The 20,009-nt window shown below is 45.8% G+C and overlaps 2 protein-coding genes across 3 annotated transcripts in view; both read right to left on the bottom strand.

Moving 5' to 3' along the window:
• Positions 1-2,143, bottom strand: part of Piwil2 (piwi like RNA-mediated gene silencing 2) — a 49,723-nt gene extending 47,580 nt beyond the window's left edge. Inside the window, exons 1-2 of one of the 2 annotated variants that reach the window (XM_090354298.1) lie at positions 2,068-2,143; positions 760-996 (exon numbers count right to left, since the gene is read on the bottom strand). In XM_090354298.1, coding sequence (XP_090210424.1) covers positions 760-951 — 192 coding nt within the window. In that variant the 5' untranslated portion in view covers positions 952-996; positions 2,068-2,143. Of the gene's footprint in view, positions 1-759; positions 997-1,691; positions 1,721-2,067 lie in introns of those variants that run through there. The other variant, XM_090354299.1, reaches the window with a different exon arrangement.
• A 7,204-nt stretch (positions 2,144-9,347) lies between these two features.
• Positions 9,348-15,211, bottom strand: Polr3d (RNA polymerase III subunit D). The gene is made up of 9 exons (XM_090354297.1): positions 15,092-15,211; positions 14,670-14,840; positions 13,137-13,180; positions 11,947-12,098; positions 11,682-11,806; positions 11,371-11,539; positions 10,795-11,060; positions 10,240-10,392; positions 9,348-10,066 (listed from the first exon to the last, which is right to left on the bottom strand). The coding sequence occupies exons 2-9, from the start codon at positions 14,832-14,834 to the stop codon at positions 9,944-9,946; spliced, it is 1,197 nt and encodes a 398-aa protein (XP_090210423.1). The 5' UTR covers positions 14,835-14,840; positions 15,092-15,211; the 3' UTR covers positions 9,348-9,943.
• Between the last annotated feature and the right edge of the window lie 4,798 nt (positions 15,212-20,009).

Here is a 20,009-nt window from a genome sequence, read left to right as displayed (position 1 = left end):
TGGATACTGTTCTTAAAAATTAGGTTATTAAAAGATGAAGAACACACATGTATACATTGCCGTAGCAAAAGCTGAAGATCTTCTGTCTTCAAGATACAAGCAAGGTGGTTTTTGATAGAAACAAATCTAACAATTATTACCTCAGAGTTACTACCAATACCACAGAATCCAACAAAGGTAAAAAAAAATACTAAACACTAAAGGGGAAAAAAAAGACAACATAAAACACTCTGAATTTTTCTTTTTTAGACAGTCTCACTATGTATCTCAGGCTAGCCTAGAATTCACTGTGCATTCCAGGGTAGTCTTGAATCTGTGATCTTTCTTCCTCAGTCTGCTAAATTCTGGTATTATAAGCATGTACCATCATACCAGGCTCTTCTCATTGGCATATATTGACAGTTTGTATCTTTGCACCCAATTATGGCTGGATGAATACACAGAATAGCAAGCTAGAGAACCAATCTAAAGTGCTTACCCAAGGCTACCTAGGAATCATTATGAGGCACTTTTTCTAGGCTGGCAACTTTTGAATTGTACACCCTGAAAGATACAGCTACTTGGAAAAAAAATTAACTTTCTACCTCCTTCTTCACCCCTCCTTCCCACAATTACACACACACATGCACGCACTCACTCTACTCCTTTTAGGTGGTCTTTTAGATGGTTTCCCTGTCTTAAGTACATTGAAATCTATTATGTCCACTGATTACACCAGAAAGCTGTATGTTATTCTTGTGCATCTTGTTATGGTCTTACCCTTTGTACTGGCGGCTTCTGGGTGTTGGATTCTTCCAGCTTTCTAAACATATGGCCTCTGCCTACAGGTCCTGCCCTAACCAGAGCTGAGTCCAAAGGCTTTGGAGAATGTGGCCAACAGCCTGGCATGCGAATACACTGAGAGGAGTGGATAGGAGCAGGGCCCCTGAATGGTGGTTGAACAGGATCCATCTCAAAGCTGTAGACACAGGTGTTGATTCTATTCTGGTTAGTCACCTGTCAACATTTTTAAAAGAGGAAAGTTTCCTATTTTTTTTTCCTTTAAGAAAGACAGGCTCACAAAGCATAGGGGGAAAAAAAAGTTACTTTGAGTCAGACCAGTGATTCTATTAGCCTTCTGAAACATATTCTCTCCCAAAGTTTCCATTTTTATACCACGAATAGACTGCCGAGATAAAGGTTCAAAGTCAGTCAGTGCAGGAAAATGTATGATATTCACCTCTCAAATGAACCACCCAACAGCCAGAAGTGGAACTGTAGCTCAAGCAGTAGAGCACCTGCCTTCAGGGAATAAGGCTAGGTGATAGTGCCCAAGCCCTGAGTTCAAGTCCCAGTTACACACACACAGAGTGACTGAAGCATAACTCCTAAGTGGCGACTGTAGAAGTCCAAAAAAAAACCGTGTAAAATTCCTTGAATTCCAGCGGCTTCTACAGTATAAAAGCTTGCTGTGATCCCCCTTCTCTTGGCTGTTCAAATCATGCCCAGGGGTGACTCCTCACTGACACCCTCCCAAGCATGCCCAGGCCCGTTGCTAAAGAAGCGCTGCTGCGTGGCGGGCCAATCAGCGGGCTCTGGAACCCTCCCCCTCCCCCCTCCCCCCTCCCCCGCAAGCCGCGCCTCGGTAGCTTCAGGGACCCCTCCGTGGCGTGTCCTCGGCGGTGTGGTGAGGCGTCCGGGGCTGGGCCTACCCTGGGACTGGGGCATGGAGGTGGTGCGGGCTGGGGCCCTGAGCCCGCGGCCTAACGGAAAGCCGGGCGCAGCGCCCCCAAAGCTGTGCTTTCCTCCCCAAGACGTCCCCGCCCCCTGCAGGTGAGCGCCCTCCCGCGGCAGGCCCCACTCGCCCTCACGCCTTCCGGCACACAGGCCTCGAATAACGACCTCCCGCCATGCCCCTCCCCCGCCGGACCTCGTGCCTGCCCGGCCGCCGCCCGCACGACGACGACGCCTCGAGGGGCGGGAACCCCGCCGCCCCGCACGGGCTTCCCCCCAAAGCCCCGCCTGCTCTACCCCGGAGCCAGAGACACCTTCTCCCTCTTGGTCCTTCCGCTTCGGACCTCTTCTCACCTGAGCTGTAGGAAGAGAGAGACCACCTTCAGCCACCCGCCACGCAGGAGCCCAGATGGTGCGCTCGGTCCTGGGGTGGGGGAGGGGCGGGGCGGGAGGAAGGGCCCACCCCATTGGCCAGATGAAATGTCACTCGCCAGATCCAGCCGTCTCATTGGCGTCTCCGCACCAAGGCTTACCCTTTCCTTCAGTCTGCAGGAAGTGAGTTCCAAGCGGGTTCTAGAAGTTACCACGAACCCTGAGCGTCAAAATGCCTGACCTTTTCCAGAGCTCCGCTCTTTTTTCTCTGGCAAGTAGAATGCTTGCAGATAGATCTGGCTTACACATCTATGTTCAAGTGGACCCACAGTATTCTTCTAGCTAGAAGATAAGAGGGTAAAAAAAAAAAAAACCCAACATTTAAAACCCAGCAAGCGTGGAGTTGGAAACATGGCGGGCTGGTTGATGATTGCGTGGCATGTCCACAGGCCCTGGGTCCATCTCCAGCATGCATCTCCACCCACCCACATCCCCAGCTCCTCTCTTCCCTGTCACGGCCTCCATCTCCCCCACCCCACCTCCCCTTACACTCCCCATCTCCCCCTGCATACACACCCCCCACACCTCAAATGACCTTAAATTCAAACTCCTAATGGTGTGACCTGTACACAGCAGTCTCTTTAAGTATAAAATAAGAGCCTAGTGACTTCCCTTGGTGTAGAGCACTTTCCCAGTGTGTGATCCTCAGCAACAAAAGCTCAGGGTGGAGGGTTGTACAAAAGCATCCATTCACAGGGTTGTATGCAAATATAACCCTTTTTAATGATAATAATATCTGTACTTAGTACGAGGAAATGCCCCCCTCCAGTAAATAATGTTGCCCATTATTATTTGTTTGTATCAGTTAAGTCTGGCATTTTGCTGATTACTTGGAGACAGGAGTATCACAGCTTTTTCTGCCCTCATTTGGCTCGGAACATCGATCCTCTCTCAACCTTCTGAGTAGCTAGAATTAGACACAGCCATTGGCACCCAGTTTAGTATTATAAATTTGTAAGCCAAGAACTTTCCTCAAGCTAACCTATTCCGAATTTTCAGTGGTCAGTAATATATTTTCACCCAAAGAAACATTTTTCCCTCTGTCCTATATCACCCTATCTCTAGCCCTAGGTTGTGTGTGTGTGTGTGTGTGTGTGTGTGTGTGTGTGTATGCATGTGCCAGCCCTGGAGCTAGAACTCAGGACCTGAACACTGTTCTTGAGCTTCTTTTTGCTCAAGGGTAGTGTTCTACCTCAGCTACACTCCAAGATATTTTTTTGTTTTTTTAGTAGTTTATTGGAGACAAGTCTTAAGTATTTTTCTGTCTGGCCAGGCTTCAAACGGAGCGCCTCAGATCTTAGTCTCTTGACCTGCTAAGATTACAGGCATGAGCCACTCATACCCAGTATCCACCCCTAGATTTTAGGTTGTTGGGGTCATTTCTAGAGGTGTTGTCAGAAGAGGCCAAATTGGAGACCTTCAAATGCTCTTCATGGAATAGGATAGAGATCAACTTTTCCTGCATTGCAAATATCGCATCCAATTGGACTGGAACAGCAATGCTGGAACCTTAAAAACTATCAGTAGCACTCAAAGTAGGTCAAAAGTTAGATGATGACATAGGGCTTAGATTTGAAGTCTCCTCCAAAATGATTGTATGCCAAATGTTTGAATGCTGATTCATAGGGATTTTGGAAGTAATAAATCACGAAGGCTGTGACTTCATCGGTGGAATCATAATTTGATGGCATTATTGGTGAAGCCTTAAGAGGTGGGGTCTGGTTGAAGAAAGGTTCTAGAGGTGTGCCTATGAAGGCTGTCTTGCTGTAGCTTCCTGTCTGCTTCTCTGTTGTCATGAGATGAACAGCTTTACTCCACCATGATGTTTTGCCATACTGCAGTCAGAATCACTGGAGCCAGCAGACCATAGAGATATTCTTTGAAACTGTAAGTCAAAATAAGTCTTTCCTCCTGTCAGGTGCTTGTCACAGCTATGAAAAGCTAACCAACACAGTGAAATCAAATGCCTCACGGTGCCCTATGGCCTCCCTTACAGAAACAGTTCAACTTTTATTAGTTCTGGGTTTGACATTCAGTGGTGACTCATGCATCTGAAACGTTTACAAAGTCCTCTGTTTGGTGCCCAATCTATGATAGTGGGTATGCTACCAAGTATAGAACACAATGGATCCAGGAAACAAAGGTGGCCACTGGGGAGGTGGGGGCTCAACCTGCACGTTGGTTACAGTTGGTTTTATCAGAGAATGGGCCCTCACCTTGAGTGCCTACACAATTGACCCTGACAATTCTACCAGCAGTCATGATTTGTTTCCATGGTTCATGGTTCCCAAAGAAGGAAATCTTTAAATTGCTAGTCTGTAGTTTTCCAAGTGACAGATCAAACAGGCCATTGCCAACAGCTCAGTAAAAAACAGGTGAAGGTTAATCAATAAGCATTGGCCTGAGCTTTGAGAACAGTTTTTGAGTTCTGTCCACCGAAGCCATTTTTCTGCTGCACACAGCTGGCATTAATGCTGAATGGTTCAGCAGGCCAAGAGACAACCCTGGTGTCAGCCAAGCATCAGTAAAATCTAGGACTTGGCATTTAGGGGTTCTTATATAACCTAGTTGCTGTATGAGCTATTGACTTTGCTCTGGGATGTGAAACAGAGGCTAAATTTCTCTGAAAAAAATAGCTGCCTTTTTTGTTTTTCCCACACAAAGCTGAGATGTATGACTGGGTCCAGGCCAGTACAGAGGAACATAGCATCTGATCTGAGAGGCCAACTGGATCTGTCCTGTATTGCAAGACAATTGAGTCTGAGTTTTAGCCTATTCCAAAATGTATCAGCCACAGGTCTTGATAGATATGAGGTGACCCTTTATCAATTTTGATGAGAACTGCTTTTTGATGAGAGCTGTTTTTTTTGTTGTTGTTTTTCCAGTCCTGGGATTTTTTTTTTTTTTTTTTTTTTTTTGCCAGTCCTGGGCGTAAGCTAAGGGCCTGAGCGCTGTCCTTGGATTTTTTTCTCTCAAGGATAGAACTGTACCACTTGAGCCTCAGCACCACTTCTGGCTTTTTCTAAGTATGTGGTACCAAGGAATCGAACCCGGGTCTTTGTGCATGCTAGGCAAGCACTCTACCACTAGGCCAAACTCCCGGCCCAGTTCTGGGATTTGAACTTAGGGCTTCTTTTGCTCAAGGCTAGTGCTCTATTACTTGAGCCACAGTGCCACTTCCAACTTTTTCTGTGTATGTGATGCTGAGAAATGAACTGAGGGCTTCATGCATGCTTGACAAGCACTCTACCATTAAGCCCATTCCCAGTCCTAAGAGCTATTTTTCAAGAAGAATGTACCTCTTAGTTACATCAGGGAGGCAACAAAGCCATATACCCTAAGGGGCACCTCCTCATGGAGATTGCCTCTTTGCCACATGCTTCTATCAGCAAATGACCAAAGACTTATAGGTTAAAGGAGCCATAAGAGTTATAGGGTCCTGAAAATATGAGGACATCTCTGCACACAGCATTTCCAAAGGGGATTGGTACAATCCCTATTGGCATGTATAAGCATACATAACACAGTAAAGTAACGCAACAGTTGGTTATTTCCTACACAAGGACAGTACAAATAAGTTATGCCTTTGTCCTTTCAGTCACATTTACTTATATCTATAATGTGTAAGTTCAGAGCACATAGTCATGTACAAAATTATCTACACTCTATGGCTTGTGTGATTTGGGGAGTATCAGATTAACAACAACAAAAAAAGATACTGCAAAACAGGGTGGTGGATGCTATGGAGAAAAAGCAGGTAAAAGCAGATTGTCAGGGTTAGAGAGTTTGCTTTAAACTTTTTTGTTGTTGTTGTACCTAGGTGCCAGTGGCTGACAGCTGTTAATCCTAGATACTCAGGAAGCTGAGATCTGAGGGTTGTGGTTCAAAACCAGCCTGGGCAGGAAAGTCTGTGAGATTCTTTCTCCAATGAACCACCAGGGGAAAAAAGTACCAGAAATAGAACTGTGGTCCAAAGTTGTAGCATACTAGTTTGAGCAAAAGGCTTAGGGATAGTACCCCAGCACTGAGTTCAAACTCCTTGACCACCACCAACAATAAATTATTTTGAGTTAAGAGTCTTGCTATGTAGTCTAGGCTAACTTCCAATTCACAATCCTCCTGCCTCAGCTTCCTGAAGACTGGGATTATAGGTACTCCTGGCTATATTTATGGATGGTAGAAGGGAATTTCAGAGAATGGGAAGACTTCTAGAAATCAGATTTACAGATATTTGGGGAAAGTGATTAAAGGCAGGAAGAAAAAGAATGCTAAAGTACTAAAGCTAGAGCCTACCATTGTGTGACGCAAGCAGCCAGATCTGTACGGCTAGAGCAGATTGGCCCAGGTGGAGACTACTGGCACATGATACTACCTTCTAGAAAGAATAGATTTTGTCTTCTTAATAAAAGAAACATATCTATCTGAAGAAACATATCTATCTGAAGTGGGTTTTTGTTGTTCTTATTGCTATTTCTAGTCATGGGGCTAGGCTTGAACTCAGGGCCTGGATGCTGTCCTTGAACTCTTCTGCTCAAGGCTAGTGTTCCACCACACTGAGCCACTTCTTCACTTCTGGTAGTCAATTGGGAGGTAAGAATCTTATGGACTTTTCTGCTTGGACTGCCTTCACTATGATCCTCAGATCTCATCCTCCTGGGTAGCTCGGATTACAGGTGTGAAGCCATAACACCCACCCATCTTATCTAGAGTATTTTAATCTACCACACCTACTTGAATTTCATTGGCTTAGGGAGTAGTCTTTATCTTTGGCACAGGCCTACTGACTGTCATTCAATGGGATCTGAACTCCCTGCCCCACTAATATACTGTTAAGATTACCAGTTTCCATTTCTAAGTGTCCTGAGAAATCAAAGCAAAGAGATTTTGTAAGGCAGTCAGAGGGAAGAATTGCCAGAGATGTTCATGTTTTTCTCCAGCTTCGTATCCCTCTTGCCTAAAGATAACTGTATTTTTAGCAACTTGTCTGTTTTCCCAAAGCATTTTCCTTGGCTTCTCCATCTTTGGGTGCTCATATCTAAGCAGTTTATGTAACTTATTTGAATTAAGTGTTTACTGCATTTTCAACAACAGTAACTTTCTTCACATTTGTTTCAAATGTTATTATGAATGTGAACACAAGTGGCCACAAGCCTAGGGATACACATGTGCCTCAGAAAGCATTTCCCTCATCAATGGGAGGAGAAGCAGGTCCTTAGCACACAACCACACTGACACTGTGCAGCTACCCAGTCAGGGTTCTAACTGAACCTTTTATTTATTATTTATTTATTTATTTTTGCCAGTTCTGGGCTTCAGTTCAGGGCCTGAGCACTGTCCCTGGACTTTCTCAAGGCTAGAGCTCTACCACTTGAGCTTCAGCACCATTTCTGGCTTTTTTCTATGTATGTGGGAACCCCGGTCTTCATGCATGCTAGGCAAGCATTCTACCAGTAGGCCAAACTCCCAGATCCCCTTTTATTTTATTTTTTAAATATTCATATAGTTTAAAGAGTGACCCTTGATGACATCTAACTTTACAAATGTACAATTGGTGGACATGTAAATAGGTGCAAAATCTATTTTAAAAGCAAAACAAAACAAAACCACTGGAAAATGTCATACATAGGGTGGGAGGAACCTGGTTCAGAGGTAGAACACTTGCTAAGCATGAACAAGGCCCTGGGTTCCATTCCTAGCACTGTAAAGCAAGCAAACAAGAAGATATCTTTTTGATTTAAAAAAAAGTCACAGCTACCTGATCCCTCTCTATTATGTGACCACTCTCCCTCACATGCCTCCTATCATGTTGTTTTGCCAGGGGCCCTCAAAAGTAGCACCAGACCTGGGGCTTACTTGTTGTGGGGAAAACATGCTAAGCCAGCAGAGGAGCTGTGCCACCAGTGAGCTGATAAGGCTCAGCTATAGCCTGTAGAAGTCTCAGCCCTAATGATAAGGGAGACAGAAGATGCTCCTCCAAGAACTCACTGGACAGAGTATAATAACCCACTGAAGGGAACATCAGACTCTAAAGCTCCATATAACATGGCAGCAAGGACTGGGGTCTATCCTAAACAGTACACATGGTGATGCTAGAACAGGAAGCAGAGGAACCCTCTCACATGCAAAGCTTTTGAAGAGGAACATCATCTGTCAATGATAAATCCCTTTTACCTTTCTAATCTTCTAGCACTTTTTTTTTAAATCTTTAGCACTATTTGACTTAATATGGGGGTAATTCTTTGGAGGAGCCACAGGTTTCTTTTGAGGTTTTTTCCCTTGCTGGTCTCAAGGCTTAAACTCAGGGCCTGAGCACTGTACCCTAAGCCTCTTTGTGCTCAAGGCTAGCACTTTATTACCCTAGCCACAGTACCACTTTTTGGCTTTTTCTGAGTAGTTTATTGGGGATAAACTACTACTACAGACTTTCCTGCCTGGACGGGCTTTGAACACAATTTTCAAATCTCAACTTCCAGAATAGCTAGGATTATAGGTATGAGCCACTAGTACCCAGTGAGATATTTAAATGGAAGCTAGTAGAGTACAGTTGCCCCTAGGGGTAGGGACTCAAGAACAAATCCTAGCCTTCCATATCAAGTCTCTGACTTGTCCTAACAGAAGCTACAGCTAGACAAACAGGAAGCACTTGCCTAAGGACACTAGGAAATAAGATACACATTTATAGCACCTGGCTCTTGCTGAGGTTGGGATACAGAGTAAGGAAAAAAAAGGGCTGGGCCAAAGCTAGACAGTTGAAGTGCTTTCCTGGCATATGCAAGGCCCTGGCTTCAGTCTCCAACACAACAGGAAAAGATCAGAACAAGCTGGTCACCAGTAATCCTAGCTACTCAGGAAGCTGAGATCTGAGGATGGCGGTTCAAAGCCAGCTGGACACAAAAAGTACATGGGACTCTTATCTCCAATTAACCACCAGGAAACCAGAAGTGGCAGTGTGGCCCGCTCAAGTGTTAGAGCGCTAGCCTTGAGCTTAAGAGCTCAGGGACAACTCCCAGTCCCAAAGTTCAAGCCCCATGACTGACCCCCCCCCCCCAAAAAAAAGAAAAGGACAAAAGTGGAGACCGGAGCTGCTCTAGCTACTTCTTGTAATGCCCACTTTGAAAATAATACTTCAGCAAAGGAAAGGGAAACTGACCTTTATTGAGAGCTTACAGATATATATATATATATATATATATATATATATATATATATATATACATCTTGCCTTGTGCAAGGAGTTTTCATACACAATATTCCATCTGATCCTCACACCAACCCTGTGAGGTAGGTATTATCCCCCCATTTGTGAGATGAGGAATAGGAGGCTCAAAAAAGTTAGGTAGTTTGTCCAAGGATATAGAACTAGGAAAACAAGTCAAGACTGAGTAACTGGCTCTCAAACTCGCTCTCCTGCCTGCCTCCTAAGAGGAGGGGAGCCCCTACATTTCCTACCCCTGGATCCCGAGACTCAAGAGAGCCTATACCATCCTGCCTTGGGAGGATGCAGGTAGTTGAGAAAATTCAGACATAAATATAAAAATAAATAGCAGACCTAAGTCCCCAGCAGGGAGGGTGTGCCATCCGTAACCATACTGGGGGAAGGTCACTGTGCTGTTCACAGCTGCCGGGAGAGGGAGCTGCGTGGGCCTCGCCGGGGAAAAACTGGAACGATGGCTGCCAAAGCTGGAGTGGGTGGGCTAAACAGGCCCCTTCTAGGTCACATGGATTTAAAAAACGAATAAAGCGTCTGGAGCAGGCAGCAGCCGTGGGCACAGTTGCCATCCTCCTCCATCTGCTCGTTTCACCGGTGTTTGTGATCCAAAAGGGATTCAAAATTAGGAGAACATACAAGTTTGTGCTTCACATGTCCCAGGACTGTCATCTCTCCGGTCCTACTTTCTCCAAGGCCTACAGATACCAGTTCCTGCCAATGAACAGAGACAGCAGTGAAAACCACAAACCCAGGCCCAGCCCTCACTCTTCACTCCTATCACTGGCGTGATAGCTAATGAGGTATGAGAACACCTCTCACTCCAAAGCACTTCCTCGGCTCAACAATTCCAGCCTGTCCAGCGGTCCAACCCACCCAATCTTTACCTGCAGAAAGGAGCAGGTGGTTCCCATCGTCACATCCAGGGTCACCTTGCCCAGGAGGAGCTGCACCTTCCCTGACTTGCGGATGAGAAGCTTGCCCACCTGACCTTCCGTCAGATCAGCCAAGGTACAAGTGTTCTCTGCTAGTTTGGCTTCCTGTGCAGAGAAGGGATTGGTGAAAACTGGGCAAAAAGTTAATTCCACCATCTCTTGTAAGCAAGAGATTCTACATCCCAGAGGAGCAATGGTTATAAAGTAAAACTTACAGCAAACAAGCAAATGAACAAAATACCCATGAAGTGCCGAAGCTGAATGATGGCACATACGGACGTATGATTTCCCATTTGTCTATGTGCAGAATCGCTCATTATAAAAAGTAGAGATGCACACTAGTGTTGGAAGCATAACTCCCTCAAAGCCCATATTGGGTGTAGGCTAAGCACACACACCCAATATTTTTACATTGTTGGTTTTGATGGCATGTCTTTACTTCTATCTGTCAGCTTTGTTCCTGGTACCCCACCCTGGGATCTTTCTACAATTCCCTTATGAGCATACCCGATCTTTCTCCTGCTTTATGACCACCATCTGCCCATCCTCTCCCTGCACCTCCGTCTTGACAGGCTTGATGTCCTGAGTGGGCGGCTGGCCAGGCAAAGTGTCTGGCAGTTGGAGGAACAGCAGCTCCTCATCCTTGGTGAGACTCAGCTCCCTGAGCAGCTCTGCCACGGATACATCCTTGGGGAGGCCTGGGGTCTTCCTGGCTGCTTTGGGAGGAGCCTTCACCTTGGTCTCCTCTTCCTCATCTCGTGGCTCTTCTTTCACTGCCCATGGTGAGACAAAAGAAGAGACTGAGCAGTCACCCTCTATACAGTCTCTTATTCCTTGGCTTTTTACTCCCCACTATTCCAGAGTCACTTGCCAGGAAACTGGAGGGAGACCCTGGTTTTGCATAGTGGAACAGACAGCACTCTCCAGTGTTATGACTTCCCTAAAAAGGGACTTATGAGACTGGCACAAGGATCCACATCCACACATGGGCCCTCCAGGTGGGAATTTGAGTAGCAATGCTGGAGATCATGTATGGGCTACCTGGGTCACCATAAGGAAGAGAAGATAATGGACAATGGATACCTTTTACAGAAGGTGCATCCACCTCCATGTCTTCTTCTTTAGGACCAGCCAGCCAAGGCTTAACATCTGGCTCCTCATTCTCCTCCTTAAAAAGCCACCCAGAGTGTGCCAGTGGCAGCTGTACAGGCATGTTTCGAGTATCATTCTTTAGTCCAGGGTCATCAATGAACTGTCAAAGAAGAGGGGGATCAGTCCAATTTAATCCTTTCCTAACCAAAGGACATGAGGGAGCTCTTCTTCCTGTCAGCTCCCAGAAGCCCTCTCTGTAGCCACAAGAAACCCTGTCCTGCCCCCAGCCTCCTGCTACCTACATCATCTTTCTCCAGCATGCGCAGGATCTGCTTGGTTTCTTCATCTGTCTCCCTCTTCTCCTTTTTGATGTTGATGATATGAGAAGGTCCCATGTCTGACATATCCACAGTCTTGTCCCAGTTCCCTGTGGGAAAGTATCCTGTTAACTAGAAAGAAGCCAGGAAGAAGGCAAAGAGCAAGGAAAACTAAACTGGGAGCAGGGGAATTCATAATTCTTTCCCTTTTCATGGGCCGTCTGAATTAAAATTGACTTCCCTCTGGTACCTTTTTTCTTCATCATTTCTGCAGGGCCCTGCTCAAAGATAGAATGGGACTGGATCACTTCTGGACGGCCCCGGCCCCGGCCATGCCCCTCACGCTGGCGGTCTCTATCCCGTTCACGCTTCTCCTTCTTCACAGTAACTTCTTCCTTAGGCCTGGAAAAGAGAATGGATGAAAGGAGACCACACACACCCCTGGGCCTCAGCAAACTGGCCCCCTTCATTACCTCTCTTCAACCAAACTTCAAGGGCAAACAAGTTCATCATGAGAAGTAGAATCCAATCCCAAGTGGGACATTTTTTTTGCCTCCCTACTCAGGGGCCTTTTAATTTGTTTTGCCTTACTTTCTGGCCCAAAAAAGTGATTGGTTGTTTTTTTTTTTTTTTAATTTTTCATCAGAGAGACCGGAATACACAAGAACTTAAGAGACAGCACAATACTTGTATAAATGAGTAGCTCTCAAATGACTATAAAAGAGAACCATTTGAAAGTGAAGGAGTGGCTCAAGTGGAAAGACCACATTTGAGAGAAAAAGCTAAGCAACAACATGAAACCCTGAGTTCAAATTCTAGCACTGACACTAAAAAAGAGAAAGAATCACTCCATTATACTGTGAATAAGTGAAATAAGTTTGTAGAGATAGACTGTTACGGTTTGAGTCTTAACCCTGGCCCTTCCTCTTTTTTTTATTCCCTCCAGGTGGTCTTCACCATGATGTAATTTCTCATTACAGTCAACTAATCTCTAAAACTGTAAGCCAAAAAAAATCTTATCTCTTTATAAGACTTTTATCTTGGGGTTGGGAATTTGGCCTAGTGGTAGAGTGCTTGCCTAGCATGCACAAAGACCTGGGTTCGATTCTTTGGTACCATATACATAGAAAAAGTCAGAAGTGGTGCTGTGGCTCAAGTGGTAGAACGCTAGCCTTGAGAAAGCCCAAGGACAGTGCTCAGGCCCTAAGTTGGAAAAAAAAAAAAAAAGACTATTTACTACCGTAAGAAAACTCTGACTAAACACATGATGTCTCAGACTTTTTTTTTAAAGCTTGTACATTAGAATATTGGAGTAACAGCTGAAAATCATTAGTAGAAAGGACATAAATTCAAGTTTTTGAGATGGACAGCCTAGTTATTTCCTCAAATTCACAGCAAAAGTAAAAAGGGGACAAGAATTCACAGGACCTAGCTACTTACTCTTCCTTGATCTTGCGACTGATGATATTTGGAGTGAAGGTTTTCTGAAAGTAAAATACAGAAGTCATTGGTTGTGAACTTCTAACCTCAAAGTGCAGGGGAAAATAAAAACTCCTAATGGGCATCTTCTTAAGGACCAAGATCAGAAGGGTTCTTTTGTCTACATTTCACATATCCAGAGTTTTGTAGGTTTGTGTCTGAAAAGCAGGACCTTTATGTTCTGGAGACAGGGGACTCACACCCAGGGTGTGGTAAGGCTCACCTTAAACTATTTTAACCATCAGGTTTTGCTTTGGTCTTCTAACAGGAGACCCCCATCTCTGTAAAATCAACAAACTGACCTCTTGTACTCAAAATGCTGAATGGCTAGTTTCACAGGGAAACAATTCTAGTGGCGAAGTTTGAACAGGCAAGTCAGCACTCACAAATGGATGGCCCAGACTGACTGTCACCAGCACTTTCTACGGCAAACTAGTCTTTACAATGGGGGAGTACTTGTCAGCCCAGCTAAGCAGGAAGTCTGAAAAAAGGGACTGTAATCTAGTGGGGGAAAAATGGAGGACAAGACTTCATCGAAAATGTAAAACAGAGGTCACACCTGTAATCCTAGCTACTCAGGAGGCTGAGTTCTGAGGATCTCAGTTCACAGCCAGCTGGTCACTAAAGTCCCAGAGACTCATCTCCAATTAACTACCAGAAAACCGGAAGTGGCACTGTGACTCAAGGGGTAAGGTGGTAGCCTTGAGCTGAAGAGCTCAGGGACAGTGCCCAGGCTCCGAGTTCAAGCCCCATGACCAACAACAAAAAGTAACAGAGGGGTGGAGGTGTGGCTCAAGTAGTAGAGTGAATGCCTATCAAGTGCAAGGCCCTGAGTTTTAGTACTGTCTCCATGTCACTCACCAAAAACACCACCACAACCAAATCCACCTGGCTGCTTTATGCTTTTGTCACCCTACCCCACAGTTATATACACAGCAAAGAACAAAGTCTCTAATGCCATGCCTAGGATTTACTACTCATAGACTAGAAGCTGAAACAGTAGTATAGAAGTTTGCACACTAGCATCCATAGAGAATTCAGAATCCTCAAAATGGCAAGCAAAATTTACACCTGGCCTGGCTTTCATGGGATTTAAAAAAAAAAAAAAAAAGGTATTCAAAACATACTCTAGGGGAGGGGGGGGTGAAATGGGGACAAACACACGAGAAGGGGTAGCAATGATTGTTAAGTAATGCAACCTTCTATCCGGCGAATACAGTGTAACCCTTCTATGAATTACAGTAAAAATATATTAAAAAATCACCATACTCTACTCATACACAGCTTCTGCACGTCTACCCTCCGATTACTTGAGAGAGCCACTTCAAAACCTTAGCTCTAGCACCTGGACGAAAAGGTAGCCTAGATCCCCTAGAATCGGAGGGAAACTGAGACCCAACAGCCCCGCGAGCACGGCGTGGGCCGTAGGGAATCCCGGGCTCGAGGCCTGGAACCCAAGGTGCTGGGCGTCTCTAGAAGCGCGCCGTCAGGTACCTTCTTGACTCCGCCGAGCGTGAGGTCCCTGGAGCGGATGGAGGGCAGGCGGCCCGGGGTGAGCGGGGGCGCGGGCCTCCGCCCGACCAGTCCCCGAACCCCAGGGAGCAGGGGTCGTGACCCGCCCGGAGTGCCGGGCTCGCCCGTGGAGTTGCCTTCCGACATGTCGGCCTGGGAGGAGAAGAGAAAAAAAATGCAAGGTAGGGACCTGCAAAGGCTCCGAGGGAGAAGCGCGCGGGACCTGGCGGAGCCCCACCCCACGTGGCCTGCGTCCCCGCCCACGTGACCTCCGACCTCCGCCGGCCCCCGCGTCCCGGACGCTCGCCGCGTCCCGGCGCCCGCACCCACCCGTGAGCACCCAGCCTCAGGCGCGTCCCCCGCCCGCTCCTGAACCTCCCCTGCCCGACGAGTCTGAGACGCACCTGGGCTGTGGCTGCACGCCACGCTCCGCGATGTCACCTGCGAAGCTCTCCGCCACCGCCGGCCCTCGGTCTCCGTGCAAGGCGGAAGTCTGCGTGGCAGGACCCGGGCTCCACCATCTTGCCTCGGGGCGGAAGTGACGCGCGGGGGGCGTGGCCTGGCCATGGTATTTATTAGACCGCGCCTCGCTGCCCTCCGCCTTCTCTTCCCGGTTCTTCCCGGAGTCGGGAAAAGCTGGGTTGAGAGGGCGAAAAAGGATGAGGGGGCTGGTTTGGGCTGCACAGAGGGTGTGGCTCTCAGGAAGTCTTTGCCTGGGCTTGGAAGCGGAGGCTCCAAACTCTGGATTGAGAGTGTGGGGGCGGGGGGGGGGACTTGCCGTGCTGCCATGTGGCGGGGTCGCTGGAGCCGGATCGCAGAGCAGTTGGGGTCACGGCCCGGGACAGGGAGAGCAACGACAGATGTGCTGGGTCGGTCCTGGAGGCAACCTCTCCATGATGACCCTGGAGTGGTCACCGTGCATGGGGCAGCAACCTTGCCTCCGCTCCGGGGTGCGTCCCCTGTGCTGCTGGTGGAGATCCTGGGGCGGGGGAGTGGGGAGCAGCCCTGAATCACACCCACCCCGGGCTCAGGACACGGTGGTCCTACTGTGTGCACTTAGTCAAGACCTAGAAGAGCTGAAAACCAAGTGTGTCTGATTGCTAAGAAGCAGAAAGTTCAGCTGGGCACCGTTGATTCTATAACCCTGGCTGCTTGAGAGGCTGAGACCTAAGGGTCGCTGTTCAGGTCTAGCTCGAGCAAAAAAGTCTGCGAGACTCTTACCTTCAGTCACCCAACGGGGAGCTGTGGCTCAAGTGGTAGAGCGCCAGCTTTGAGCTAAAACGATAAGGGACAATGAATGCCCTGGCCCAGAGCTAAGCCCTTAATGCTGCCACAAAAAGAAAAGAAAAATCATGTTCGTTGTAATTTTAATGTTACTCTCTCGAAATCAAGTTCAAACCTTAGTACAAACAATTGAGAAGGAAAAAAAAACCAGCAGAGATCCCAAGGTCTGTGTACTTCATCACATCAATCTTTCAAAACTATACTTACAGCATCACCACCAGATTACTGACATCCTTCTTTTTTGTGGGGGGGGGGCAGGGGAGAGGTTGGTCATGGGGCTTGAACTCAGCCTGGGCTCGGACTTTAGTGCTGGGACTAGCTTTGAACCACAATCCTTAGGTCTCAGCCTCCTGAGTAGCTAGGATCACAGGCGTGAACCCTCCTGCCCAGGGATTATTGACATTTTTATAGTAAAGATACAAGATGTTTTCATCCCTAGTTCATCTCTAGTTGCCCTTTTAGATACACACCTCCCTCTACCCATTCCTCCCACTTCTAATCTGTTCTTCATTTCTATAATTTTGTTATTTCAAAAATGTTCTACAAATGGAATCATACAGTATGTGACTTCTTGTTTTGTGTTTTTTAGTACCGGGCCTTAAACACAGGGCCTAGGCATTGTCTCTGAGCTTTTTTGCCCAAATCTGGTGCTCTACCACTTGAGCCACACCTGAACTTATGGCTTTTTTGCTTGTTAATTGGTGATAAGATCATAGACTTCCTGCCTGGGCTGCCATCGATTGGAGATACTTAGATCTCAGCACCCTGGGAATACATGTGTGAGATACAAGCAACTAGCTTCTAGGAGTTTGTTTTGCTCTGCTTTGATTTGCTTTGAAATTAGGAGGTTTTGAGCTAAGGGGCTTATGCTTACTAAGCAAATACTCCAGCCATACCTCCAGCCTTTCTTTGCTCTGGTTATTGTTGAAATAGTGTCTTACTTTTTGCCCTAGCAGCCCTGGACCAGGAGCCCCTATTTATGCTTCTTGCAGTTTCTGGGATGGCAGGTATGTGCCACCACATCTAGCTTTTTTTGTTATTGCTGAAATGGAGTCTGTCACACTTTTTACCTATACTGGTTTCTGATGGATATCTTCCCAATCTTAGACTACACAATAGTTATTACAGGTGTGAGCCACTTCTCAAGATTTGGCATTGCTTTGGTAGCAGCATAATTACATGAAGAGTAACCAAGTTGTATATATCAGTAGTTTGTTCCTTTTATTAACTCTGTGGTTAAACCATTTATTCTTTGAAGGACTTTTGAGGTTGTTTTTTGTTTTTTGTTTTGCCAGTTGTGGGGCTTGAACTTAGGGCCTGAGCACTGTCCTTGGACTTTTTCCTCAAGGCTAAAGCTCTACCCTTGAGCCACAGCACCACTTCTGGCTTTTTTTTCTAAGTATGTGGTGCCGAGAATTGAATCCGGGTCTTTGTGCATCCTAGGCAAGCAGTCTACCACTAGGCCAAACTCCCAGCCCCTTTTGAGTTGTTTTATGTGTTTGGTATCATGAGTAGAGTTGCAGACATGTATAGGTTTTGGTTTTGCCAGTCCTGGGGCTGGCAATTAGGGCATGGGCATTGTTCCAGAGCTTCTTTTTGCTCAAGGCTAGCATTCTACCACTTGAGCAAAGCACCACTTCTGGCTTTGTTATGTGGTAATGAAGAATTGAATCAAGGGATTCATGCATGCTAAGTAAGCACTCTACCACTAAGCCACATTCCAAGCCTAGGGTTTTTTTTTGGGGGGGGGACATTTATTTTTTTGTTTTTCTAGAATATTTGTCCATGAATACAATTGTTGAGTCATTTGGTTGATGTTTTATTATTTCCATTAGAAATCAACTAATTGTTTTCCACACTGGCTATACCACCTTGACCAAGCATATTTTATGATTCTTTATCCAGATTGCTAAATCACCTTTAAAAAGCATTATGCAAAGCTTGGTGGCTCATGTCTATGTAGTGGCTCAAGTGGTAAATAAAATTTTAAACTTTTGTCAACTTAGTAATTCTATTCAGAACTTTTAAGTGCTTTTACAATAGCAAACTGAATCAGACTCATGCAAATCCATAGAAGCCCATCACTTGTGCTTGGAACACTAGAGAAGTCCATTGATTTCGCTTTCTGAGCTTTTTTCTTTTTCCTTTTTTTTTCCACTTTCTAGTTTTCTGATTTGTTTGGTTTGGTTTCCTTACAAAGACACTCATCACAGAAAATTTGGGGAAAAAAAATTTATTTTGCTAGTCCCTGGGACTTGAACTCAAGGCCTAAGCACCATCTTTGGACTTTTTCTCAAGGCTAGCGCTCTACCACTTGAGTCACAACACCATTTTTCTATGTATATGGTACCAAGGAATTGAACCTGGGTCTTCGTGCATGCTAGGCAAGCACTCTACCACTAAGCCAAACTCCCGGCCCTTGGAAGAATTTTAAAAGCATCAATTAAAAAAAATTTTTAAAAGCCAGGTGCAGTGGTTCATGTCTATAATCCTAGCTACACAAGAGGCTGAGATCTGAGGATCACAGTTCAAAGCCACCCAGGCACTAAAGTCCATGAGATGTTTATCTCCAATTAACCACCAGAAAATCAGAAGTGGCTCAAGGGGTAAGGTGGTATCCTTGAGCTGAAGAGCTCAGGGACTGCATCCAAGCCCAGAGTTCAAGTCCCACTGAGATCTGAGGTTCAAAGCCAACCTGGGCAAAAGTTCAAGAGACTCTTAATCACCAGAAAAATGGACTTAAACTGTGAGCCTGGGCTTTGTCCCTGAGCTCTTTCAGCAGAAGGCTACCACCCTACCCCTTGAGCAACAGTGCCACTTCTGGTTTTCTGATGGTTAATTGGAGATAACTGTGTCAGACTTTCATGCACAATCATCTTTGAACCAGCAACCTCATATCTCAGCCTCCTGAGTAACTAGGATTACTAGTTACTAGTAACTACGATTACTATCCAGTTAGAATATATTTTTTTTTTGCCAGGCCTGGGCCTGAGGTCAGGGCCTGAGCACTGTCCTTGGACTTTCTCAAGGCTAGAGCTCTACCACTTGAGCCTCAGCACCATTTCTGGCTTTTTCCTATGTATATGGTACCGAGGAATTGAACCCGGGTCTTCGTGCATGCTAGGCAAGCACTCTACCCCTAGGCCAAACTCCTGGCCCCAGAATATTTTTTAAATAACAAAATTACAGAATATTTCCAAACACTTGAGCCATGCCTCCAGCCCATTTTTATTTTTGCATTAGTTATTTTTTGAGAAAGGGTCTTGTTTTATGCCCAGGTTGACCTGGATTGTGATTCTCCTGTTTGTACGTCCCAGAGATCCTAGGATGACAGGTTGTCCCACTATTGGTGGACATATCGTATGAAGCCTCCTCCCCAGGCTGGCCCCAAGCTTCAGTTCCTTGATCTTTCACCTCCCAAGTGGCTAGGATCACAGGCTTGAATTACTGTCCTGGGCTGGTTTCTGTAAATTCTTTTTGGGTGTTGAAAATATGAAATTAATAAACTATAAATATGCATGTCACTAAAATATAAGGCATTTGTGGTATGAGAACCCTACCCAGGTTCAAGCTACTACATGTTTTCTGTGGGTAATTTATCATAATTCGTTTTGTGGACCATTCATCTCCTCATGTTTTTTGATCTCTAAATCGCAGAGGGCTCTAAGACAAAGTCCTCAGAATTTTTTATTTTTACATCTTTGTACTTATTCCACTGTCATTTTCTGCTTTGTCTATTTCAAAGGGGTAAAATGTGTGATGCTGGATTCTTCAATACATGTCTTCAGCCTGAAGGTCTCTGCACTCCTAGAGATACATTTTCCTCCCTCTGCCTGTCTGGAGCACCATTTAGATAAGTCTACTAGACATCTCCAGCTGAGGTCCACATCGGATGCCCTCATCTTCCCCTCACCTGCTTCTGCAAAGTGACTCCCATCTCAGTGAAAAATAATTGCCTCGTATAGTTGTTTAGGTCAACAAATCTTGCAAGTCTTCTTGATCTCTTCTTTCTCTTCTGCTCTACATTTGCCATGTCAT

This window comes from Megascapheus bottae, chromosome 20 (genome assembly GCF_031878675.1).
Source record: "Megascapheus bottae isolate mThoBot1 chromosome 20, mThoBot2.hap1, whole genome shotgun sequence".
Taxonomy (NCBI): Eukaryota; Metazoa; Chordata; class Mammalia; order Rodentia; family Geomyidae; genus Megascapheus; species Megascapheus bottae.
Note: the sequence above shows the minus strand (reverse complement) of the source record. Positions and strands in the feature narration are given on the sequence as shown.

What these genes read in the sequence shown, in the direction of transcription:
- Polr3d (XM_090354297.1), bottom strand. Translation starts at nt 14,834, where the DNA reads ATGTCGGAAGGCAACTCCACGGGCGAGCCCGGCACTCCGGGCGGGTCA. An exon ending in CGCTCGGCGGAGTCAAGAAG is followed by an intron (nt 13,181 to 14,669) that starts GTACCTGACGGC and finishes TTTTACTTTCAG; the next exon opens with AAAACCTTCACTCCAAATAT. An exon ending in AGTCGCAAGATCAAGGAAGA is followed by an intron (nt 12,099 to 13,136) that starts GTAAGTAGCTAG and finishes TCTCTTTTCCAG; the next exon opens with GCCTAAGGAAGAAGTTACTG.